General features: G+C 42.4%; 4 protein-coding genes across 7 annotated transcripts; 1 reads left to right on the top strand and 3 right to left on the bottom strand.

Moving 5' to 3' along the window:
• Positions 1-2,406: 2,406 nt before the first annotated feature.
• On the top strand, positions 2,407-4,228 carry LOC122634459 (E3 ubiquitin-protein ligase TRAIP-like). 2 transcript variants are annotated; one of them, XM_043823425.1, is made up of 6 exons: positions 2,407-2,587; positions 2,728-3,045; positions 3,141-3,242; positions 3,321-3,443; positions 3,550-3,796; positions 3,887-4,228. In XM_043823425.1, the coding sequence occupies exons 1-6, from the start codon at positions 2,475-2,477 to the stop codon at positions 4,226-4,228; spliced, it is 1,245 nt and encodes a 414-aa protein (XP_043679360.1). In that variant the 5' UTR covers positions 2,407-2,474. The 2 variants fall into 2 exon arrangements, with proteins under 2 accessions (XP_043679360.1, XP_043679359.1); XM_043823424.1 differs by having other exon boundaries at positions 2,409-2,587; positions 2,674-3,045.
• Positions 4,229-4,251: 23 nt separating this feature from the next.
• Positions 4,252-6,079, bottom strand: LOC122634464 (poly(U)-specific endoribonuclease homolog). 3 transcript variants are annotated; one of them, XM_043823435.1, is made up of 5 exons: positions 6,004-6,079; positions 5,670-5,910; positions 5,362-5,572; positions 4,837-5,269; positions 4,252-4,762 (listed from the first exon to the last, which is right to left on the bottom strand). In XM_043823435.1, the coding sequence occupies exons 2-5, from the start codon at positions 5,746-5,748 to the stop codon at positions 4,532-4,534; spliced, it is 954 nt and encodes a 317-aa protein (XP_043679370.1). In that variant the 5' UTR covers positions 5,749-5,910; positions 6,004-6,079; the 3' UTR covers positions 4,252-4,531. The 3 variants fall into 3 exon arrangements, with proteins under 3 accessions (XP_043679370.1, XP_043679368.1, XP_043679371.1); XM_043823433.1 differs by lacking the exon at positions 6,004-6,079 and having other exon boundaries at positions 5,670-5,930; XM_043823436.1 differs by lacking the exon at positions 6,004-6,079 and having other exon boundaries at positions 5,654-5,762.
• A 73-nt stretch (positions 6,080-6,152) lies between these two features.
• Positions 6,153-9,312, bottom strand: LOC122634616 (leucine-rich repeat-containing protein 9-like). The gene is made up of 5 exons (XM_043823723.1): positions 8,642-9,312; positions 7,313-8,521; positions 6,941-7,238; positions 6,655-6,848; positions 6,153-6,565 (listed from the first exon to the last, which is right to left on the bottom strand). Exons 2-5 carry the CDS (start codon positions 8,483-8,485, stop codon positions 6,350-6,352), a joined length of 1,881 nt encoding a protein of 626 aa, XP_043679658.1. The 5' UTR covers positions 8,486-8,521; positions 8,642-9,312; the 3' UTR covers positions 6,153-6,349.
• A 3,357-nt stretch (positions 9,313-12,669) lies between these two features.
• LOC122634554 (dystrobrevin beta) lies at positions 12,670-25,352 on the bottom strand. Its single transcript, XM_043823602.1, has 18 exons — positions 25,048-25,352; positions 21,192-21,355; positions 20,895-21,111; positions 20,636-20,718; positions 20,391-20,542; positions 20,216-20,324; positions 19,970-20,136; positions 19,711-19,838; positions 19,512-19,610; positions 19,296-19,377; positions 18,972-19,010; positions 18,746-18,864; positions 18,226-18,391; positions 17,915-18,120; positions 17,726-17,854; positions 15,777-15,922; positions 13,716-13,772; positions 12,670-13,225 (listed from the first exon to the last, which is right to left on the bottom strand). The coding sequence occupies exons 2-18, from the start codon at positions 21,349-21,351 to the stop codon at positions 12,957-12,959; spliced, it is 2,328 nt and encodes a 775-aa protein (XP_043679537.1). The 5' UTR covers positions 21,352-21,355; positions 25,048-25,352; the 3' UTR covers positions 12,670-12,956.
• Between the last annotated feature and the right edge of the window lie 1,038 nt (positions 25,353-26,390).

Consider the following 26,390-nt stretch of genomic DNA (forward strand, 5'->3'; position numbering starts at 1 on the left):
GCCTCTTGCTCTTTCCTCGCTCCGCCTCTTGCCTCGTCCCTTGCCCGTCCCGAGAGCGCCGTTCTGAAAAACATAAAACGTGCATTCCCCCGGTTCGCGCGTGCGATCGATCTCTCCTCCTGGATTCGCGACGCGCGACGACGCGCGACGACGCGCGATACTCCCCAACGATCCTTCTTTCTCCTCGTTCCGTCGATGGAGCGCTCCGCCGAGAGAAATGTGTCGACTTTCGACCTCGTTTTCCTCCTCTCGGGAACTAGTTCCGTATAAATAACAAGGCAAACTGAATTCATCGAATCTACGGTGGCTAACGTCGTGCACGACGTGCCGAACGTAACGCGACGCGTAGTTTTCGTCGTTGAAGAGCACCTTGCGAACGAAAAGCCCGGAGAAGAGGAGGAGGAGGGTGGAAAAGCGCATCGATTTCTTACTTTTCGCGCGCCGCGTCCGTTCGTCGAGGATAGTCGGGAGAGTTCATAGACCGAGGGTATTTCTCTCGTCCGCTCTACGACGCGCTTTCGTCCATCGCGTTTACGTTCGGAAGCTCTCGCCCGAGCTCGGCCGGCGTCGGTGGCGCGTCGACGAGGGCGAGAGCGAGCGCGAAATCAAACGCGATACGATTTCGACGACGTTTCCAACGACGTCTTTTTCCTTCGGCGACGCTTCGCTGGATACTCCCTCGCCCGTGTCGGACACGCTTCCCTCGCGCGAACGTTTTCTATGCGCGTTTAATTCGCAAGTAACGATTCTTATCGCCGAACGAGCGGTACGCGCGATAATCGGTATTATTACCAGCAACGCGTAATATCAACGTAACGGGCGAGATATCGATCAGAAATCCAAGGTTACGTGCGACGTACCTCGATGTCGCGACCCGTCGTCCGTCGCGCGAAATACGAAAAAGGATATTGATACTTTTACGTGGAAATGCGAAAAGCGAGCTCGGTCGCGAACATCGAGAGGTCTTCTTCTTCTTCTTCTTCTTCTTCTTCTTATTATTATTATTATTATTATTACATTATTATTATTCTTTCAGGCAGGCTCGCGTACGAGGAAAGAGGGGACGAAACGCGACGTAAAACGTCGCAGCGAGCAAGTACCCTAAAACTTGGCCGGTATCGCCGTCGTCGACGACGACGTCTACATACGTCGTTCGCGCGATCCAACGCAGGCAAAGAGGAAAAGATATACGCACCTATGAGCTAACTCGTAAAAGAACGAACGATTTCTTCTTACCGTTACCGCGCCGCGCCGAAACGATTCGTCGTCGTCGTCGTCGTCGTCGCCGTCGTCGTCGCCGTCGTCGCCGTCGTCGCTGCCCTTCGTCGCCGACCTCGATTCCTTTACTCGCGCGTCTATAGCACGCTCAAACGATTCGACACCGTTTTCACGGGAGAGACGTACCTTCCTCGAGTAGAAGGTAACACTGTCGCTTCTTCTTTCTTCCCGAAGTTTCGAGGCGACCGAAATCCGTCCCAATCGATTCCACGTCTCTCGACAGGTTGGCCAATCCCGTCTCTCCCAACGATCTCGCACGCATCTTTTCGGATTCCCTAGAAAGGCTAAGGGCCGCGAGCTTACCCCTTCGATTCGCCGAGAGCCCGAACGACAGGTGTTACGCTCGACCAATCGGCCGGCAGGCCTGTTTTTCCTTTTTCGACACCGGGACGCGCGATTGGTCCTGCGTCCATTGTCCTCTCTCTCTCTCTCTCTCTCTCTCTCTTATTCTCGGACAACCGCGCGGGAAGAAAAAGTCGCCTTTTCGATACCGCGCGAGAGATCCCAAACGCGTAAGATCTCTCTTACCTAGCGAGGTACAAACCCCTCCTCGTTCGCTTCCGTCATTTTTCACGACGAATTACGACGTATTACGACTTTCGCCTCTCGAATCTTATCGTACGTTAGACGCGTCTATTTAAACGCGATACCTCGACTCTCCCCTTTCTTTGTCCTGTCAAATTCACTCGCTATCTCGCGTCCTTCGAACGATCTTGAAGTTGGCGATTGGAGAATCAGCGGGAAATTTCGAAAGAGCTCGACGATCGTAGCCGATATCGCGCCCAAAGTATCGCTCGCCGCCGTCTTTCCTTCCTCACCGTCCAGTTTTCTTCTTCCTTTTTCTTTCTTCCAACGGGCGCCCGTCACGCGCGAGATATTTCATTCGCTATAATCCGAGGAGAAGCAAGGACGAATATATCCATGTTTAACGCTCGATCGGCACTCGATTAGGATCGACTTTTCCCCGTTACGTCGTTTCAAATATGATCGTCGCAGTAACGACGTTTCGTCGACGTACCAAAGCCATAACCTTTCTCGCTGCTCCCAACTGAGGACCGTCGTGCGATCGTCCGTCGCGAAGCAACGTTTGGCCGCGAAGAACGAGCTAGGTTATGAAACGTTTCGGATAATAGAAAAGTCGACTCCCAAGCCTTCGCACGCCCGCGATCCCGTCCAAAAGAACTATCTCGTAAAAAATGAATATCCTTTGTGTCATATGCAGCGACTTACTTACAAAACCCGACGATATTTTCTATACGCGATGCGGCCACGTCTTTCACTTCGACTGCCTCACCCAGTGGCTCGAGAGGTAAGCGGCTACTCCTCTGGAACGTATAAATTCGAACTCCGGCCCGAAACGATTCTCTCGCTCATTTTCCCCGTTTTACTACGTAGGTCGAAAACTTGTCCGCAATGCAGGGAAAAAGTAACGCACAGTCGTATTCACAGATTGTACGTGACTGTGTCGAACGAAACCACCGTCGAGAGTGATCCTCACACGCAAGATAAACTTGCGAGCCTCAAGTTTCAAATTCTGTTGAAAGAAAAGGATATCAATTATTTCATGTCCAAAAATAGTACCCTGGAGAAACAAAACGCGGGCCTGAGAAGGGAGGTAAGGAAATTGGAGAGCGAAACCAACGAGAAAAACTCCGCTATATACGCGCTGAAGGAACAGATCAAATATTTCAAAGAACAACTCTTGGAATACGAAAGCGCCAAGAAGGAAATTGCGCAATTGAAGAGAAAGCTCGAAGAACTGAGAAAGTAACAAACTTTATCGACTTTTCGCCTTTCTCCTGTCCCGACGATCGACCAGCTCCTTCGTTTCGTCCGTTCTCACGTTATCCGTTTTCTTCTAGCATACAAATGTTGCTGGACGCGCCGATGGGAGACGTCAAAGATATAGTCGGAAGGGATAAAGATCCTGCCACTCTTCTAACTTACATATCCGTCATGAAAAAGTAAGCGTTGCTAAAGATTCGCGTCATTTCCCAGAAATCTCTCTCCTATCTTCTCATTACACTTATTTCTTACCTTAGAGAAACTATATCTAATTTGAAAAAGATCAAATATTTAAAGATCAAAGTCAAGAATCTTCAAGACGAACACGCCAGGTTGACTATGACGTCCGATGGGCTTCCACGGTGCTATTCCGATAACAGGTATCGACGTGCAGGTCTCCTCTAAATATCCTCTAAATATCTCTCTAAATATCTCTCTAAATATCTCTCTAAATACCTCCAAACCTTTTCGCTTTACTCCTTTCAGACTGCTCCAAGAGTTTACGTATTACAAAAACGAAAAACTGGCGTTACAAGCGAGAGTCAACGAACTCGAAAAGATTCTTGGTATCGCGGAAAGTTCCAATCACGTAGTCACGGGGATACCGCAAAACGTCAAAGGAAGAGACGAAGTAACGCAGGAATGCTCGTCGGCGGGTGCTGCGTCGAAAAGATCGGTTGCTAGGAAGAGGACGCATACGAGTTCTTCCGCGACAACGCGTAACAAAGAACACGTACGTCGACGAGATAAGAGAACGTTATTTACAATTGTTATTTTCATCGTTCGTTCGTCTAACGTTAAATTCTTTACATTTCCTAAGCAGATCGTATCGAAGAGTAACGTGGAACGGAACGATGCGCCTCCTTCGCTCGTAGAAACGTTGGACGATGAAAGCTCGGAAAACGATTCCAAATTAAAGAGCACGGAGAGTGATATTTCCATAGTCTTGAAGAAAACTAGATCGTCTAGAATGCACGAAAAAACCAATGATAAGGACGATATGCATCTTAATAATAGCATTGAAAGTGTATTACATAAATGTAAACAAGCTGATACAAGTACAAATGCGGTCTCAAAAGCACCTAAAGAAAAAGATGTAAGAGTCGGAAGAGAAAAACCAAGTAAAATGAAACATCACAAACGGGACGTTATCGATTTAACGTAATACTCTCTTGCACACGTTCGTGATTAATCGTAATAGTATTCTTTATTCGTCATTTTTTTATAATTGTATTTTTCACTCTTGGTCGTTGTAACTAGTAAATTAAAGAATATTCTGGCAATGGAGACGGATGCGCATGCGCGCTCCGTTACGTTTCCATCGCGTTCACGTACGTACGTTCATGCATGCGTCACGTGTGCGTGTATGTGCATGATATGCGCGCGCGCGTGTGTCTTATGTAAAAGCAAAATAATATCTCTATCAATGATAATATCGAAGAACATATATTTTTCTTATATATCGTCGTTAAACGAGAGGAAATGCTGCTCCAACGAAATTTTGATTATCTCGTTGCCATGTATACGTTTGGACATTAAACTTATGCCCTGCAAAAGATACTCTACATTTTGCGTTTGGTCTGGCATAGAAACATAGCGTATAAATTGCCACGTCTAATTCTGGTAACGTTCCAATGAACATCGTCGACGCTTTATATTGCTCTTTATAATTGAAATGTAGTTTTGCGAGTGCAGCTTTCTGAAAAGAAAATGTGTCTTTATTGGCAATCATAGTTAAATTCGAAAAAGGTTTTCATTTCAAGAATAACTGACGTTATCAAAAAGAACTTTGCGCCCATAACCGAGGTAATTGAGATTATTTAACGATTCTTGCTTCGCAAAAAAGATCCAATTATGTAGGCCGACGATACTGTTATCCTTTTTTTTCTCTACTAGAAATACATGCTCAAATCCTGAACTACCGATCGACCCTTTGATTCGTGAGTAAAGATGAAACCAAATAGATTTTAGTACGGTCTTATAAGTTTGCGGATTCATTGCAAAGTATCCTTTCGTAGCAAGAAAATTCATAACTGCCGTTGTTACGTCGGACGATACAAGCGCATCAATAAATTCATCTTCCTCCTTGCTTTCTTGTCTGGTCACAACTTCCGTTTGACGTATATCTAATTCATAGTTATCAAAGAGATTGCTCAACTTTTTTATTGTCGGGTGTGAGGAAACGTTTGATGAAACTTTCAATAATCTGTAGATAAAATATAAAAGTCAAAAGTAGAAAAAGCGTCTGGCCATAAATTAAGTTCAATGAGAAAAGTAATAAATTTTTAGATATCCTACGGTTTTGGAGCATTATCAGTTATATTATCTCCTTTTATCCATCCTTGGTAACTCACGGTTATATTTTTGTAGATGCAACAAGAATCTCTTTGAAATAACTCCTCTGTTATTCGTTGTAATTCCATGTCGCTTATCGGAGAAAGTTTCTTATCTTGCGATATTACATTATTATTATTATTCTTACTATTTTTATTTACGTTGCTGTCTTGCCCTAAAAGAATTGATCTCGAGTTTGTTCGATATGTGTGTATATATATATATATATGTATATTCGTAACCTAGTATAACGTATATAAGATAATAGCTACCTGTTGCATGGTAGAAAAATGACAAGTGCACAAAGAGATTAATTAACAAATTACGCCTAACGCAACTTGTCAAATACATCTTTACGGTCGGTGTTTATCTTGAGAAAAGAAAAGGGATACAACACGTGACAAAATATACGCACACGCACACATTAAATAGCTCCGTTCCAAGAAGAATCGATTCGCATCGTTACCAATTCCTGGTAACCTCAATTCTGTCGTACATTCGTAAATTATCGATCTACGTATTCGGCAAAATCAATGATTAATGGATAGTAAAATGGGATAAAAAAGAAAAACAAAGAAAGTTTAGATTTTTCGTTCGATTAATTACCTTATAAATTAATTATTCGAATCTTGAAACAGTTTCCTTGCGTCTGACGACAACGGCGGCGGCGGCGGCGGCGGCGTATTAGAAACAAAAACACCGTACCATAGACGCGTATCGTGAGAGACCGAACGTGTTCCAAGCTTCTAATCGTAAACTCGGTCGATAAAGATTTTTTTTGTTGACGCGTCGGTAACACGTCGACGCGTCATAGATCACGATCTATGATTTTTGTGGAACATTTGTAAACGTTTCGCTACGCGAATAAATGAAAGACGAATTTTCATCGTGTATATTTGTTCGACATTAATATCAATAAACATATCATCGGAGAGTTTTAAAACGATAACGATCAATTTTCTGAGTGCACTTGCACGCATTTGTAGACGGAAAGATCGTTGCAGCCGCAAGTTTTATTCGACAAGCTATATCCGTCGATACTCTTTATTTTGGCCAAACTACGTAAAGCGAATTTATAATAATTCACCGTTTCCGAGAGCGGATTGCCCAAGAGAGTCAACTCTTCCAAGTTCGTCAACAACGTTAAATTGTCGAGCTCGTTTTCGTTCTGAAAATGATCGATCGAGATCTAGCGAGTGCAAGAACGTTAGCTCTACGATATAATATAAATAATAAGCGCGGGTTTCTATGGCTTACGGCTATGAGATTGTCGGCTACGTGAAGCTTCCTCAAAGACTGCAATCTTTTGACGAAGCGTAGATCTTGGATCTTGTTGCTCTCGATCGACAGGCAGGCGATGTTATTATTCTCGTGGAAAGAATCGACGTCCATCGTCTCTATTTCGTTGTGATCTATTATCAGAATTTCCAGAGTGGAATTCTGTCGTAAACCTTGAAAAAGGAATGGACGAATCGTCAAGGCGCAACAATCGATTTTCGATATAATACTATAACGAGAGAGTAAATGTAGAGGAAGCGTATACCGTATACGTTCGCTAATCTATTGTGATGCAAAAAGAGATGCTTCAACGTTGGAAATATGTGGCTATCGTCGGTCAAGGTTACCGAGCCGATACGATTATGATCCAAGTACAAGGTGGACAAATTTGGAAAGCCATCGGATTCGTTCGATCTGTCAAGGTGGAGGGTCTCCAAACGATTGTAGCTCATACGTAAAGTTTTTAGTTTCGGTAGGGCATTTAGATTCTCGAGTGAGATTATATGATTTCTACTCAGGTCTAAACTCTCCAAATGAGGTAACAGATTCGACGGTAGATTTATCTGAAAAAGAACGATGGAAAATATTTTCAAATACCTATCGCCGATTCCAACATTTTTCTAACGTTGAAAGCGACCTTTCTGATGGAACATCTGACGACGTCCAATTGTCTGACGTTCGTCAATTTCGGGGCAAGGTTCATCGTCAGCAACATCGTCTGATCCAATATATTTCCAAGGACGTTTCTCGCTTCCGCTATACTCGACTTTTCCACCCATTGTCCGGAAACATACTGCCGCCGATAATAAACGAGATGCGTATATGGCGCAACGAAGTAACGCGGGGCGATGTAAAATGTAAACGAGTCGTAACAGAAAGCTACCTTCAGATCGACCAAATGAAATATTAGAAAGTTTTTGTAAGAAATCGCTGATTCGTCCGGATTGTAGCTGAGATCGACGACTTGTAATTTTTGCCAGCTTTTAAGATTCTCGATTTCCTGCAGCCTTCTAATATCGTTGTGGGCGCAATAAAACTCGATTATGGTGTTGTACGAGCCCATCGGTCGCAAGGACGTTATCAGATTGTTGGTAAGATCGAGATACTTCAATTTCGGGAAGTGCTCCTGCGTGAGACCGTCGAGATCGGTGATGCAATTGTCGATCAAATGCAATCGTACCAAATGCACCGACGGCTTCTTCAAGTGCACCCGGCCGATCGGGGAGTGGGATATGGAAATGGTCGGGTGTCGATCGTAAAGCTCCGCCAAGGCATTGCGAGCCACCTTCAGACCGAACACCTTCGGATCCAATAAGCCAAGGTTACGAACTTCGGTCCTACTTGGAAAGTATATGCCGGTCAATAGAACGATCTTGTCGCGTTGGACGATATCGGAAAAAGGATTTCTTTCGAGGTTCAGCGTCTTTAGGCTCGGGGCGAACGTTTTCAAAGTTTCGAGACTCTTTCTGCACTTTGTCAAGGAATTCCACGAAATGTCGAGTTCCTCCAGCGCAGACAATTTTTCCTTCATCTTGATCGACCGTATGTCGTTGAAGCTTACGTTCATTTTCTTAACGTGGGCGATCATTCGCCAATTTGGAAATTCGTCGAGACGATTGTAGGACAAGTCGAGCTCCCTCAAGTTTGGCAATTCGATCGAATCCTCCAGCAGGCCCTTTATACCTTGTCCGGCTAAACTTATTTTCCTCAAGGTCAGAAGCTTCTCCTCGTCGATTCTGAGGCACAAGGAGATCTTGCGTTTGGTTAAACGTTCGAACGACGAGGCCGCTGAGTGCGTCGTCCCTTGCATCTCTTCCCTCCTATCGTTCTCCTCGATCGGATCGTTCTATAGGACGAGGGGGGACGAGACGTTTCAGTTCTTCGTTACGGCCGATACATACGTGTATACACACACACACACACACACACGTACGATGTACATACGCAAAGATAGATATTTCAATACCTCGAATACATACTCGTATTCGGCCACGAATATCGCATCCGACAGGTTCGCTCTCGTTAAGACGTACACTTGGCACGGTCGGTGAACGGTTTCGCGTTGTCTCGCCTTCGATCGATGGAATCCGTCGGTGTATCGTTCCCTTAACCGCGTACGTCGATTTCAGATGCAAGAGTCGTTTTCAAGTCGTCTCGAGAAATGCGATACTACTTACGTCACGGTACAACGATGAAACGGTACGCGTAAAAGGATAGAAACTCTTCGTTTCTCGCAGGGATCCGGCGGATCCTTCTCTCGCTTCGAAATGTTCTCGTGAAATTTAGGATCGGCAATGGCCGAGCAATTCGTTAGACGTATTCTCTTCTGTAAGGAAGGAAAGAAAAAGAAAGGGCGGGAAACGAGAGAAAAGGAGCATGGTAAGGCCGTTCTCAAAATAATCGGTCTACGTCGGGTCGTTACTTGATTATAAAATCCGCCCTTGAGCACGCTCATCGGCCATTCCCGAATGCTCCGTACTCCTGGCACAATGGCCAATAGCCTCGAACATTTCTCGTTTTTGCATAAATCCTCCATTTGATAGTTCCAAATACGATACTCGCTGATCTCCTTGTGAAACACCTCCGTAACTCGATACAAGAGTATCCCCGTTATACCCGTGACACTGTCGTCGAGAAACGTCGAGAACGTCGTTAGTAGAAAGTACATCGATCTATCGAAATTGAAACCTTGCGTCTTACTCGTTCGCGATAGGACACAACGATTTCTCCAGGGTCGTCTGACAAATTTTCATTAAACCTTCGCCGTTGTTATTATATTCTCGCAGATATACGTTACCGCAGTGGCGCATGTGCAACTTTAACTGTCGACAGGTGATCTAACGAAAATGATTAATGTTGAACGCAACGCGGGCAACGCCTCGCTATTACTTGAAAACACAGAGAGGCCATCTCTTCTCTCTCCTTCAATCTTTTGTCCTGATATTCGACGAGCGACAACGCTCGTCCTTCCAACGCGATCAAATCTTTACCAGTCTCCTCCGGCGTAACTTGGGAGCTCTTAGGCTGCGTAAAGACGGTAGATCGTGAACAGGCGACGATCGTACTACGGCGACGACTACGTCGTACGCTCCTCACGCGATCTCACCTGCAATCTCAACGTTCCGACCTCGTGGAGTAGCTTCTTAAGGCGTTTCTCCTTTTCCTGAAATTTCTCGTACATGTCCTTCAACGACTTGAAATAAATGTTTATGTTATTGTGCAGCAAGACCTTGCAACGCGTCATCTTCTTCCTTGTATAATAATACTTTCAGCTTGGTGTCTCGAGTAAGTTTATTAGGAAAATGATAAAGGCGAGCATACTTGAAAAAAGAATCGATCCAATGCCTTTCCGCGTCCTGTACCGGATAGTGATCGAGCCTGTTGACTCGGTTAAGCCAATACACTACGTAAGAGCGATAATTGCAAAGTCGTACGATCGGACAGTCGCCGTAAAGCGGATCGCTAAAAACTACCGACTCCAACTTTTCCAACGGCCGCAAACTCTTTACGTCCTGAAATAATATCAAGCTCGCGAGAGGGACGAGAGTGTACGCCTGTCCCTCTGCGAGGGGAAACGGTACCTTTATACGATACAGCCGATTACCCGCCAGGTTGACGTACTTCAAGTTGCAATTTTTCGTGAATACGTTCGGCAATCTTTTCAACTTGTTATCGGCCAAATTGAGTTCTCTCAAGTACTCCAACTTTCCGATATTCTGTCGTCGAGTTCGCGCGCACGTGAACGTCGCAAATTGGATCAGGATCGTTTCGATAGGAAACGCGATTTAATATCGATCGACGGCAAACAAAAATGGAAAATATCTCTTGATACCGTTAAACGATCGATGTTGTTTCCCGACAAAGAGAGAATAGCCAATCGTGGGATCCTTGACAGATTTGGAATTTGTTCGATTTCGTTGGAATAAACGTAAAGCTTTTCCAGTTTCGTGCATTCTTTCAAAGAGGATATGTCCTGAAAAAAGAAACGAGAAGGAAAGAAGAAACAAAAGGTGGTGTCGCTTGTGTACGATGATATAAGGAAGAAGGGGGAATGGGAAAGCGTAACGCACCTTTAGCTTGCACTCGATCAGCCATAATTCTTGCAAATACACGAGTTTCGAGAGAACGTTCAAAGATATAACGTCTGGCTGCTGACCGATTATCACCAACTTGCACACGTTTAATTTCGTCGAGCAGATGTCGTGGAGCGCCAAGTTTTCTCGAAAAAAATACAACTCTTGGCGTTTCTTTATCTCCTTAGAGCGAACTGGAATGGACGATTAAGGATGGATCGACCGAACGGATATATCCGACGAAACGCTACGAATAAAGGAATTGGAAAAAGGTTTGGTAAAAAAGGTTTCTTTACCTTTCGCCAAAACGTTTTCTTCTTTCAAGCGTATCATCGTCGATAGTAGAGGCTTCGATGCCAAAAACGCAGTGGGCTATGAAACATCGATCTTATTCCGACTATCGGCTATCGCTTCATTTTTTATTCAATAGAATTATGCAGTCGCTACATAGTTTCTCTCCCTCCCTCTACCGCCGCTCGCTCTTTTCTCCGTACATATTCGTATAGACGAACAAGTATAGGAAATGATGCGCACACGCATATACGCGAGTTTGCACCAAGTATCTTTGCACGTATACGCATTATACATATTGGGTGTACGCATTACAACGGAGCACGCGAACGTATGCGCGTACGTGCATACGCGCATCAGCGCGATATAATTTAGCAATCGGTAAATTATTATAATGATATAGAAATTTAACGTGCCGACGAATACGTACGTATGTACGTATTCATACGTATGTGTGTCTCTGTCTGTAGTACTCTGTCTCGACGTCGACGAAATGCGCAGCGCGCAGCAGACTTTCTACTCGTTGGAAACTTCTCAAAAAGACGTCGTTCCCTTTGGATCGTCCAGCTGAATCTCGACGGACAGGAAATGTTGCGAGTTCGACTGCTGCACGCAAAGTAGACGCAAGCCAGCCGCGTTAGTTCGAAGTAAGTACAAGTAAACGCAAAGAGAAAAGCTTTCCTTTCAACGATCTGTCGCGATCTGTTTCTGCTTTGGCCGTCCAAGCTTTTAATCGGCAAATACCAAAACACGTTTACAATTCGATCCGTCGATAAAACGATAAAGATTAATCGAATACTTTGCGAATACCTCGGTAAAAAACTTTCTTCTATGTACATACGATACGTAATCCTAACGATTTGGTATCATACCTCAGAGCCGTTGGATCATAAATTAGATCTTTGCGAGCGTGTACGAGCGCGAAACGCGAAGAGAAAAAGAAGAAGGAAAGAAAAGAAAAAGAAAGAACGCTCGAGCGAATTCTGAGAAGAATGCCTTGCCCTATACGGGAGAATAATCCCCAATCGTTAGTTCTCGCTTCGTAGGAACTAACGACCCGAATCCGATACGTTCGCAAAAGATTCTTCGCTCTTTGGCAAATGATTTACGAGTCGCACAGCTCCGAGGCGTCATATTCGTCCTCGATAAAGAAGCGAACGAATCGCAATGGTACAGGGTATGTGAATTTTGACCTTTCTCTAACTTTTACGTTATCTATCTTGAATATATCTTGAAATATTATAGCGAAGCTTTTAACGTGTACTCGACGAGTTCGAGTTTTTCAATTTCTATGTATATCGTGAAATTTGAACCGGTACGAAGGTATAAAAAAATTACACACTCCCCTAGACATCGTAAGTCTCGATCGCTTCTCGTTGCTGTCGCTTTTACGGATTTTATAAAAGATTTCACCTATTATATTATTCTTCCTCTTCGTCCGCTTCTCCTTTCTTCGCGTCAAGGCGACGGATACATATCACCTTCGACGATACATGGACTTTCCGCGCGTACTCTTACGTAGACGCGAACGCAACCTTGCTTGGAAAAAAAAAAGACGAGTCAAAGGAGCTTCAAAGTTCTCGGCAGAATAATTACGCATCCGCGACTTTGTGCGATCTCGCTCGTTCGACCGTCGCGACGACTGATCTTCCTATATTTTGTCGAATTTAATGGAAAGAGTGCGAAAATGGGAAAATAAGGAGAGACAACGTCGTACGAAGAACCTACCGCGGATCGATCGATATCAAACTCTACGATCGAGAATTCTCCTTTCTCGAGAGGCATTTCGTAATCGAAATTGTCCTCGTACAACTGCGGAGCCGAGATCTTTTGTTCGATCTTACCTAAATCTCGGTATAACGTAAAATTTTACTTTTCTCTCCCTCACTCTCGCGACCCTATTCGTAATTTTCTAATTTATCGGTTTACCCATCTTTTCACAGCCTCCGACCAATCCGTCTCATTTTCATCCTCCTTTCCACCTTCCGCCTCCTCTCTGTCACCCCTATCCTGTTCCTGTTCGTTCGACGAAGCGGCCGGAGTGCGTTCGGTTTGCGACATATTGACGTTCCTCGCTCTCAATTCGGCCAGAAAATCGTTCTCCTGTTGATAACGACGTTGAAGTTCCTCGCGCCAAGAATTACCACCGCCGCTGCTGTCGTCGCCGTCTTCACCTGCCTCGAAATCTGCAAACAATTCCGTCCATTTTAAAATAATTTAATTCCCTACCAAATCAAAATGTCTACGTATCATCAATCTCATTGAACGTTAAAAAGTGCTCTTGCGTGAATCATTTTTATCGCTCGTTTAGCTATCAAAAATCACAATCGTTGTCGTTAACACGATTCGTCGAATCTGACGTTGAAACGTCGAAACGATAAAAATATTCGTCTTGCCGACTGACATTTTGTACAGTCACGTTGCGAATCAAACGAATGTTTTCTTTTTTACAAGGAGTATCTTATTCGTAATACTTTGTCTCGATTTCGATACTATTCGATAAGAGGACGAGAAAATGATATCGTGTATGTACGAGCTCCGCTACGTCTCTCGAGATACTGATTGCGAAAAGAAATACGATAGAAATGCGAGATCAAACGGAAGGTCGTAACGCTCGAAACAAAAACACGTATGTATACACGATCTGCTAGTTCTCTCAACGCGTAAACAACTTACCCAGCGGTTTTCTGAGAAAACGTCCCGAGTTGTGAGAATGGTCCTCCTGGTCTGAGTCTGCAAGCCACCAGGACACATTCACAGGGGGTGCATCACACACATTCCACAACACGTCTAGAGTGTTATTTTGTATATTTTTAGCACGTCCGACTGTCGCTCGAGTCCACGTTTAAGTATATATATTTTCTTTTCTTTTTTTTTTTTTTTTTTTTTTTTTTTTACGTCTACCGTCAGTCCAGTTGTTATCAAAATAGAACTAAAGTTTATCTCCTCTCTATGCGTAAACAAAATTCTCGTAATCGCGTGACTCTGTACTCTGCGATGAATCGATATGAAAAGGAAAGAAAAAAAAAAAAAAGAAAAACGAAAAGAGATGTATTTGAAAAAGAATATATCCACATATCGTACATTTCGTTTTACGATTTTATATCTCTTTAATAGTCTTGCGTGTAGTGTAGTCTGTGCTACGACTAGACTAATGTTTTCTAAAATCTATTCTAAGTTAGAAAGAAATAAAGTAAATATTAACTAACAGGCAAGTATACAGAGAAGAGAAGAGAAGAGAGAGAGAGAGAGAGAGAGAGAGAGAGAGAGAGAGAGAGAGAGAGAGCGGTCAGAGTAGTATTTACATCAATGAGAAATAATGTAACCATGTTCAAACTTAGAAAGCAGAATGTATATGTATGTGTATTGGTATTCCAGTGCAAGGTTTTGTATTTGCTGTAAAAATTGATTTTCGTGGTATTCGCTAAGAGATAGATCCAACGCGTTATTGATAGATGATACAAACTTAATTAACTTGACGCTTTTCTCTCTTCCTTCGAGCTACTAAACGTACATCTATTGAAATTGATTTTTTTTTTTTAATGAATTTAAAATGAATCGTAGCATCAAATTAATTTCATATACATCCTTGATATATCAATTGCCATATGAAGTTTAGAGAAAAGTCGCTATTCTTCTTTATACTCTTAATCGCTCTAACGTTTTCCAAAGATTTCAACTAGAGTAGAATCTAAGTTGTAGCAACGTGTTAGTAATGAGAATCGAACAGTGGCTTTGTCGTAATACTTACACGATTTTCTTTCGATGAAGAAACCGAACGTCTATTCATTTATTTACTCGTTTCTATTTAAATTAAAATCTACGTAGCATTTTACATGCTGTATAGCATTTGTGATACATAAAAATGCCATATAACATCATGCCTGTATATATTTACACACTCATTAACAAATACGAATATATAATAATTTGAAAAATATACGAATGACAAAGTAACCGTTACATTTATCTCCTTTCTTTCCTTTCTTTTCTTTTATAACACAACGTAAACAACAGTCGTGTCGACAACAAATATTCCACGAATCTTTTCTCTATTTATTTATAATACGTTTCATTTGACGTATCGAAGAAAACGTTAAATCGCCAAGTTGCTTCTGAACTATAATAAAAAATTTGTTGCTTTATAATTGGCTCACCTGCTCTTCTGTAATCATCCAAAACTCTTTTCAATTTTCGAGAGAGAGAGAGAGAGAGAGAGAGAGAGAGAGAGAGAGAGAGAGAGAGAGAGAGAGGGAAGGAGAGAAAGAGAGCGAATTCAACATTTCCAACAGTACTCGTTACTGTCTCTCTAATAATACTAATTGTAAGATAGACTCATGCTGCTGAAGAAAGACGAGCGGCCGTAGATCTTTAACGAGTCTTCGTGTGGTTATTATGCGTGTACATAAAGGATTATTCTGAAAAATTGGCAAAAAGAGAAAGCAAATAGATAAAGAAACGCGTGAAAGAGAACGATTGTAATAAAGAGATGAGAATTAAAAGGGTGAAAGAAAAAAGAATAAAGAAAGAGAAAGAAAAAGATGAAAAAAAAAAGAATCTAGAAAAAAAAAACTATTGCTCTCTCTCCGAAGTGTGAAGAAATCCATCATTGTATGGATATCGAACTTTGAACGGACTCTTTTGCATATCGAATTTTAAGTGCCATTTGAAACTACAAAAAAATGATTTTTCATTCGTCTTTATCAATTGTCTGCATTACATTGCATTGAAACATACCTGAATTTAATTCCCTGACCAACGTTGACATGGCATTAGTAACACTGTCGGCGGCTACCAACAGATCGTTCCGTAAGGATCGGCCCAAACTATTATTCGCACTGCTGGAACCGCTTCCTGGCAGGCTGTTTGTCCTGAACGCAGACCTGATATCGAAAATCTCTATTTTCTTTGCGCAAAGCCACTTTAAACAGCAACAAATTCAACGGCTATTGCAACATGCTGCGTGATTATTTGCACAAGCATAATTAATCAAACTTTCGAATCTAATATCTTTGTAGAATAATTTTACTCCCATGACATAGTCATGAGAAAATATACTCGTAATAAGTGAAATGGCACATAAGCTCTTATCGTTCAAACGTGTCAAACAATGGGCAAAAATAACGAAACTTGGCGTACATGCAGTATCATAGTGCTTACAACTAAATTGTCTAACGAGTAAAGTCATATCTCATTTACGTATGTATATATATCAATGCATTAGAGTCCTTACGTCTCTCTATGTACAAATTTGATTTATCCAAATGTGCTAGATCTTTATCTATCATTCCTCGATCCTTTAGACGCCCTTATTGTCGCTTAATATACGAATCTACAAATCTTTTTTCTTCTTTTCCTCCTTTTTTTTTTTTCGATTCGACTTTTACTTTATAAACCTATTCGCACACACAAACACACACACGCACACAATCGTGAAATGTCGGTATAAACGAAGACAACTAGTCTGTTCTTCCCTATTGTATATTCACGATAACGCGTAAATATGTACACGAGTATGCACACGCGTATGCACACGCGTACGTACCAATTTAACTGAAATAAAACGAGAAAGACGAAACAATTTCGTAATTATTACGATTAGAAAGTTTCCTACGTATCCAAACGTTTCGTTTGAATGCTATATTTTATTATAGTAAGACTAACGTAATGTAGGATGATGAAAGTGTTGGTCGTAAAGCGTTGTGAAAGGAATAGAAGCATAGGTGACACTAAGCGATTCTTTCTTCTTCCGACGATAAATCGCTAAAATGGACAGAGTGCATAGACATTTTCTAACGTTTACTTGTGTGCGAGACTAGTACAAAATTGTGCTTGTTACTAGCTCATCGAAAGCTCATAGAAACGGGTATCATCGATAACGTTAACATGCAACAAAAGTACCTATCATCTTTTAACAAGCTTATAGCCGGAATATCGAAATATAGCTAGATTCCAAATGTCTCGTTATCATATCGCAAAAATCATTTTCTCTTTAAATATTTTCAATTGTTCGCTACATTATCGTATCCCTGGCTATAGGCATTATTCGGATGCCAATATTCGGGATTCATTCACTGTGCAAGATATTTGTACAAACTACGATCGACGTAACGGAAAAAATCGACTACATGTACGGAAGGGGGCGAAAGAAAAAAAAAAGAAAAAAATTTATAAAATCAAGTACATATTACTGCGTATGTACAGTCACAGGCGAAACAAATCAGACATCTAAGAGCAATTGGCATGTAGTAAATAATAATCAACAGAAAGATTATATATATATATATACACACGCACGCACGCGCGCACACACGCATACACGCACAGGATAAAAATGGATTTCTTTCGGTAAACATTACGCGAAAGTAGCTCCGAGATGAAAGTGTACACTTATTTGTACGTACTTGAAGAAAGAAAAAAAAAAAAAGAAAAAACGAGAGAAAAAAGGAAAAGAGAAAAAATGAAAATATACGAAGAAAGATGTAAGAATTGTTCGGGAAATCTTAATATTTGTTCTATTCGCTAAACTTTCAAGGTTGCGCCTAGAATATTTTGATCCGATTATTCTTCCAATTATTCGCTTCCCCAACACATTCTCATAATACTTTCTCGTATCGTTGATTTTTAATGTTTCTCGTTTTGTTTTCCGTGTGTTTATAGCATACGTTTTGTACATGCCACCCTACCTTACGTCGCCTCCGACACACGAAAGACTATCTGGAATAGGATTCTGTATTGTTCCAAGTATAGCACTGCCCGACATGTTCGGTACCGATGTCGTTGGTACGGAACTCTGGTAGCTTTGCGACATTTGACTTTGTTGGCTTTGCTGCTGTTGTTGCTGTTGTTGTTGTTGTTGTTGTTGCTGTTGTTGCTGTTGTTGTTGTTGTTGTTGTTGTTGCTGCTGCTGCTGCTGTTGTTGTTGCTGTTGCGGTTGTTGCTGTTGAGGAGTCGTTGACAACGTTCCACCTGGAGTGGCTGGTGCCGATCTACTACTTGTCACTGTACCAGGAGGTAACGGAGGAGATTTTGTGCTCCTTGGCGAACTGTTTGGGGTTGATCTAGGAGATGCCTGATGATTCTACGAGAAAGTTTTGACAAGTAGTCTAAAGAATTGCTTTGAGAATTAGGGGAAACATTTTTTTAAATAACAACGCTCTCTTCCCAATCCGATCGATCCACATACCTTTAACATTTTCATAAGACCTTCCAATTGAACCATCAATTGTCTCCTGGAATCTTGCAAAGTGGCCAAATGAGTCTCCAATTCATCCTTTCTCTGTCTCAATGCTCTCAACTCCGACATGAGAGCAGGATTCTCCAATCCTGCCGCCTCTATCTCTTGTTGTCTCCTATAATATAAAAAGATAAAAAGTTTAGTAAGAGAATCGATTCTTTTTTCCTTCTATCTCTTTTTTCTTTTTTCACCGTTAAAATAATTTATGAGTACGAAGAAAAATATATATACGCATGTGAATCTAAAGCGCGAGTTCTTTCGTCTCGACGAATGAATATTTATACAATCGATGTATCGTATTTGACAAAGTATAGATCGTATTCTCTCCTCTAATATGCTTTGCTATGCAACCAAAGAGACATCAAGCTGAACTGAACGTCGTTATAACATGCGTGACTCTAGGATGGTTCGACGGGATGACTTGGAGGTTTAGGCTCGATATAAAGGAAGATAAACGACACAGGTATACCTTAACCTTGCAATTTCTCGCATTATTTCTTTATTCTTCGCTTCTAACTGCGATATAAGTTCACGTTGCGCTCTCGATGCGTCCAACGATGCCAAATTGGCGTCCGACGGTGTTCTACCCTATATACGAGAGAAAAGAGAAAAGAAAAGATAATAATTGAACTTTGGAAGGAACGTAGAGTAAAGCATTTGTAATGCGATTAGATTTCTTAACGGCCAGTACTTACCGCTTGGTCAGCTTGCGACATTCTGGACGTAGTACGTGGCTGTCGAAGTCGTTACGAGTTCAAAATTAGTTCTGACACATTATGATGAATCAGCGAAAAGTTTTAATCGAATTTGTTAAATCGAATTATCGCTGAAACGTATCTCTCTCGTGCTTCAAATTACTTTGCGTAAAATCGATCGATTATTAAAAATACACACTTGCTTGTTACATTAGGTTTCGAGGATGAGAATAGAAAGAAAGACGGACGGACAGAAAGAAATAAAGAAGAAAAGAAAGAAAGAACGTACTACTCGAAAAGGTAAATAAGCGTTAGTCGACTTACCATGGTCCTAGCTTCTTGTGCCAACCTTTGTGCATATCGTGCTATTAATTTATGTTCGTCGTCCAGTCTTGAACTATCCATACTGAACGATATACCAGAAAAGAAAAAAAAAGAACGTAAAAAAAAAGTAAGTAAAGCGTGACGTTCTTATGCGAAGTCTCGTAGAAAGCAAAGATAAAAGTGAATAAAGGAACTGAGACTCGTCCCAGTTCTTACCTTCTCAAGGTAGATCGGCTATCCATGGATCCGGAATCGAAGGGAGCCATGAAACTTGGATCTGGAAAACCGTTGTGAGATGGTAAAGGCGACGGTGGGCTGCAACGCAGTGAATTCATACCAATTGCAACATTATATACCACCGTCGAGATATTCTAGACCAAATACTATTCCATCTTTTTTCTCAAGAGACACTCACACTATGTGCGACAAGTCCAACGTTTTTTCTGGCTGCTCGGGAAATCTAGGTATGTTGTTTTTCCCCTTTTCGGGAACGCATCTGAAGCTTTTGCGCAAAGAATGACCGATTTGTTTGCTCGGCGATTTCTGTCGACGGAAATATCATCGTTAATTAGAGCGAACGTGAGGGCTTAATTAACCGAGTCGATCGAACGAACTACAGATATAAAATATAAATGAAGATAAACGGGAAAGAATCTAACGAGGCTGCTACGTACAAAACTACTGTACTCTCTGGTTTCGTGATCGTTGTTATGAGTCCCGGAAACTTTGCCACGCCAAAAGCAGTCCTGACATAGTTGATAAGAGTGACACTTTTGACATCTGTATCGGAAACCGGTAAAATTCTCCTTGTGACAGGCGTCGCACATGATGGGATGAGCCACTGAAACGATCGAGACTTGCTTAAAGACCGAATGGATCGAATAATGGATATAATAATAGATCGATACGGGTATACGTACCCGTTTCAACGGCCGCCATTCTGTGATATAACGGGAGCCAAATCAAACAGTGCGGCCCGGGATCGGACATGAGCGTATCCAGAAAATCATTGACCGTCACTTTGGAATTCTGGAAATGAAACGAGGAGGAATTGGTAGGAACTGCCTCGAATGAAAAACGAAAGGAGAAACTTACAGGGGGGAAAATGGTGTTCGCGAGACCCTCCGAATATCCAAAGGACGGTGACTCGTAGACCGCTGCCGTTAATGACAAAACCTCTTTCAAGTAGTCGGCGAACCTCCAGTGTATCATGTGTCCGTTACCGTCGGATATTTGCGAGTATATATCTGCATGAACACGAGATTCGAACGTCACATTCGTCTCAAATATTGCCATCCTTTGGTCTTTAAGAATAGGAGAGAAAAATAATGACGACTCACATCGAAACTTGTCCATGAGCTTCCCAGCGCACAACGTGGCCAATGCCACCTTCACCGAAAATACGGATATCTTATTATTTTCCCTGGAAAAGAAGAAAAAAAAAGAAGAAAGAGAGGGGGAAGAGAGAAAGAGGAAGAAATGTATAAAAAGAAAGAAGCGGGAAGAGAAGAAGAGAAAAGGAAAAAGAAAGAAAGAAAAAAGAAAAAGAGATCCGTGTGAGAATCATAACGCAGCGAAACATATCGTTCTCGAACGTACCCACTGGTATACGCCGCCAAGAGCCAATTCATCAACAGCGCCGTGGTAGCGTCGACTTTGGCTTGTTGAGACACCGGCACCCTCTTGTTAAGCGCATGAAATAAGGAAGACAGGAGAGTTTCTAGCCTAGATACTCCCAACGTACTAGACGGCTCTAGAGTATTTAGGCCATTTTCTCGAAACGCTTCGATCACATTCCATATGTCTACGTTGTGCACTGTAAGAAAAGAATCAAGATATCGACTGAATAGATGCCACGATAACAGCTTAATAAGGTTCCGAGCACGTGATCCTTACAGTGAACTTTCTTCTGAATAAATCTAAGCTTGCAAGCTGTACGATAAGAAGCGAATCGTATGCTATCAAAGTTTTGTTGGCGCATCTCTTGCAGAAGCTGCAATCTGCTGGCTTCGCCGCTGCTGCTATTGCTAGAACCTCCTGCGACCTCTTCCGCCATTTTCCTAACAAAGAAAAAAGTAATTATTCGGACGATCAAATTGGACGATCCTACATTCATTTGCTTTAGAAAGACATTCCGTTTTTTTCCGATCTACTCTCCGTAACCGGCTCCTGCTCCTCCTCGCGATCTTCCATTATGCTCGAATTATTTTTACAGACTGACGAGATGCGGATAAGAGGGTGAAGCTGCGATTGGGAGGCCTAACGCGAGAGAAAAAGAGGGGCAGGGAGGGAAAGGGAGGAAGAGAGGGAGGAAGAACGAAGAGGAGGGTGGGGGGGGGGGAGAAAGAGAGTACACACCGAGATCACACACATATGAGGGAAAATCGAGTTATCGATCGTTCGGACACATACACGCCCGCGCGTGGATTATCAAAAAACATCGTGCCAATAAAATATCCGACTAGTAACGAGCGAAGCAACGTTAAAAACTTGGTCTCTTTCAAACCTTTTAGCTAATTAACGACGCGCATATCTCTTCCTTTGATTAGGCATCTCTCGCTTTCGCCTTTAATCATCGAGATTCATCATCGAGGTTGATCCTTTGAAAGCGGCTGAGAATGTAGCTTTTCAAGCACGTCCCTTTATCTCTGCCCGAGATACGCGTACTTAATATTTTACTTTTTTACATACATTATTCCTTGTACACGCGATAGGACTTTGATATTTGTCATATTCTTTTTAGAAAGACAGTATCGACATCTAGAAATCATTGAGCGTATCTTTTCGCATGCTAGATGAAAATCTTGCGTTTCGAAGCAAGGACGTTCGTTCTTTAGTGGTCATCGATGACTATTCCATCGTTCTTTCATCGTGGAACGACAAAGAATAGCTTTTTTTTTTTTTTTTCATTTTCTCCCCCCAAAGGTTATGCAATAAAAACGACGAGCTCGTTCGGTCGGAATATTAAAGCGCGCGAATGACGGCACCGATATTTCAATGAACGGACGGCGTCGACTCGCCAACATCGCGTGCAAAACAAGGATATATCAAAAATAACAAATGTAATAATAAATAGAGTAAGATTCGACGAACGATAGGGAGAGGGAGCAGCGGGAGGAGAGAGAGAGAGAGAGATAGGATGATATAAATTTTCGAGAATTATTAGGAAAATTTCATTCGTTTGCAAGAAAAAGGCTTTCTTAGCGGCAACGAGGAAAGAAAGATCGATAACTCCGTAGCATATAACTCTCTCTTGCTCGATTGTCGTCTGGCCGAATAGAAACGGAGACAGGTGCTCTCTTCGACAAAGGAAAGAAACGCCATATCTCGACGACAGAGACAAATGTCGTCGTTTAGAGAAACGACCAAGGAGTCGAGTTTCTAATCGAAACGAAACAACGTCTTTCCGCAACACGGAATGCATCTCGTTAATTAAAGTTCGTTAACGCGAGAGAATAGCACGTTAATCGTTCGTTCTTGGAAAGAGTCGATAATTCCTATTCTCTTGTTTAGTACCGTTTAACTTGGACGCCATAACAAGTTATGTCATATTCGTTAGTAGCACGATTATTATCGCCTTTCGAAAGATCTATCCGATATTTATTTCCTCGAAAAAAATGAAAATAAGAATTAGACGGAGACGGCTGAGAAAGACGATCGGGATACTTTGATACTTCTCTTTACTCGAGTCGTCTCTACGACGTGTTCGAGGACGAAACGTGCGCGTATTATTCCGCGAGGTATACTCTCTGAAAAGGGTTGAAAACATCGAGAAAGATACTTAATCGTATCGGGGGGAAAAGCCTCTCGACTCGTTATTGGAAATAAATGAGCCGTAAAAATGAGGAGGATCTCCGATATCGGGGAGTGACCTTTCGAGTCTCGTTGCGCGAAACGCGATACGATGGAAAATGATGTTTTGCGCAGAAGGGTGAACCACCCTCTAGCCTTTCCCATTTTCACTCCCTTCGGATCGTCGAGCACTTTTCCCGTTTCATTAAGCGCTAGAGCGAACTTGGAATCGTACTTTTCAAAGCTGCCCTATCTCCAAATCCTCTCTCTCTCTCTCTCTATACCCAGCGTCGCTATCCCAAACGCCATCGTGGGTAGTTAAAAAGTATTTCCCGCCACTTTTTCGATCTTCGACATATCGGACTTTGTGCTATCGTCGAGGTTGTTAAAAAAAAGCAAACGCAAAAAATTGGAAAATGCTCGGTAAAGCGAGCTAGAGATGGAGAGAGGGTCAAAAGTGGAAGAGAAAAAAGAAAGAGGAAGCGGCGGAGGAGGAGAGGAAAAAGTAGAGAAGGAAAAAGAGAAGGAAAGAAATGAAGCTGAAGCAGGAAGAAGCGAAGGAGCGAGTGGCCAAGTTTGAATCAATACGATAAGTGGGCCAGGTGGGGGCGTATAAGATCGGCCGAGGAGACATAGGAACGCTCGGGAATGCGGAACGCACGGGAGAAAAGCGTTTCGGTCCGTAGAAAGGAACGCGCGAAATGGGATAGCCGACCAAAAGGCGCGGCCAACTTTGGATGGAGCGACCCTAGAGAGACGATCGAGATGTACAGAGGATATGTACGTATATCGTCTACATATCTCTGAAACGATCGTGACAAATCTACCCTGTTTCATTTGATCGCTTTTGGAACGATTTTCTTCTTCTCTAGAGATGCTCGAAGAGCTAACCGAACGACTAAACTTTCTCGATATTCTCGAGCACGTCAAAACCTCCAGGCTTAGTAACGTAAGCATAGAAAAGTCGCAAAAGAACTTTGAACAATTCCGAGTCTCTCTAGGACGCAACCGAGGAAAAATAGATCGTTCTACGGCATGAATGGGAAAGAGAGTTCATTGAACTCGCGAGCGTATCCTGTCTCGGACGGTATTAAACTTGTATTGTCTCGTAGCTTTCAAACGTAACGAGGAACGAAGTAAGTCGCGTAATAAGTCGAATGTACTATTCGCGAAAGAGGGAAACATCGAGGCAATTTGATCATTATTTCGTCTCGTTATTCGGCGCAACGCAGTTATCGACGTCTTTACGAAACTAATGGCATCGTCGATTGCACTTTCGTAGATTCAACCATCTACGGTTATTCAATATCCGAGTTAACTTCGTTCTCCTTAAGATGTGTGTCCGACGTATGTGTGTGCGCGCGTGTGTAAGTGCCTGCGCGATTACGAGCAACGACCGCTAAATCGCGTTAGCAATATGCATACATAAATACGATTTAATCGCATTCGACGTGACTTATTCTTTGACGTTAGCGACGTTGGTACGCGCGCCGATAATGAGACGAGAATAAATACGCACACACCTTTTTTCTCCCCGATGCACGATAGATCGAAAATCCCGAAAGAAAATCGTTTACTTTATAAATTTAATCCGAAAAGAGATCGGAGAACGGTTAGAATCCGTGCAAAAGATATGAAAAAGAATTTAAAAGTGAAAGAAGGTGCTAAGATCGGTCCCCGCACGAAGTAGAAAGACTTAACCTCTCCTTCTATTCCTTCGATCGCTTCGTTCAATGATATTTCTCGGCGAATCGCATCGCTTACCATCGACGCGCTATTTAATAACGATGCAACGATCGGAAGAGACGACGAGGCGAGCGAAGAGAGAAATAATGCGAGAAGAGCTAATAATTAGTCTCTCTTATCGCAATCGGTCGAGCTAAGAAAGCAGCGATTCGAGACTCGTACGCGCAGAGTTGTCGTATTATCGTTTTATCGTATTCTGGATTTATAGACGTACCTGGATATTTCTTAGAGGAAAGCTTTGCGAATCTTGAAAAAAACCGTACCCACGCTGCCTCTTCCTCTTCCTACATCTATCTTGCTTCGTTGAACGCGACACGCACGAACTTGGCGTATCGTGGCGGTGGCACGAAAATCACAAGGCAACAACAACCATTGAAAACGTTCGATACTAAAAGTAGTCGATCGAGAATGAAAAATCAGAAAGTGTGAATGGCGTTCGACGAAAACCTTTTAGAAAAGCTAACACGTTTCGAGTCGAATCGAAACGAAGCCGTTTTTCTTTCTCCTACGAACGCTCTCTCTCTCTCTCTCTCTCTCTCTCTCTCTCTCTCTCTCTCTCGACGAACGAAGAAGCGAGAACGTATCGCGTAGTACGAGGCAGAGAGAGGGAGGGAGGGAGAGAGAGAGAGAGAGCGATAAATAAACGAGCCGGTCAGACGTCGATACGACCCGCGCCTCGGCAGCCCCGCGGCCATCACTGATCGTTCGCGTTCGGCCGGCGATGCCCGACCGCCACGCCGCGCCACGCAACTCCGAGTACTTCCGACTATTCCCGATTACCGCCGACTACTTCCGAATCCTGGCGCCCCAAATTGAACCGCGGAACGAGAGGAATCGGAACTTGTCGAGGAAGCCCGCGAAAATCGAATTCCTCAGACGCCTGACCATCTTCGAAATTACGTTATTACGCGTTATTAGTATTATTATTTCGAAAATACATCGATCCTCTCAACTTGTTGTCACGCATCGTGCTAAATATGATGGAGATTCTTTGTGTTTATATGAGAGATTTTTTCTTCTAAAAAATTAAATCGATTCCAATTAAGAGATAAAAGTACATTGAGAGGAAAACGAAAAGGATTACAACTATCTATTGATAATAATCCTTTTTCCTATATATCAACGATTCTATATATGTTTATTCTCTAACAAATTGAAGATGCTCCGTAATCGATTCAAGAGAAATTTTTCAGATTTTCAAGATTTCGTATCGAATCGTAATTAACGAGTATCTCGATTGGCAGTTTTCAAATAATCGTGGAAAGGCATATCGCGTACCGTCGCGCATATTGCGTACCGACCTTTACGCTTATATGGTAGGACACTTTGTGTCGCCATGCTTGTTTGGCAAATCACCGAGTTTCGAATGCCTCGGGATCCTTTGGCGAATCCTTCGGCCACCTTTCGCTCGCGAAGCATCTCCGACTTTGACGACGTATATGGAGAAGATATGAGTAAATGTAAACTACAAAAATGAAAGTACAACCGAATGATAAAACTGTCGCCACTTACGAATAACGATCTCTTTCCTGTACTATGCCCCTTGCATAATCCTAC

The sequence above is a fragment of the Vespula pensylvanica genome, chromosome 15 (genome assembly GCF_014466175.1).
Source record: "Vespula pensylvanica isolate Volc-1 chromosome 15, ASM1446617v1, whole genome shotgun sequence".
NCBI classification, from domain to species: Eukaryota; Metazoa; Arthropoda; class Insecta; order Hymenoptera; family Vespidae; genus Vespula; species Vespula pensylvanica.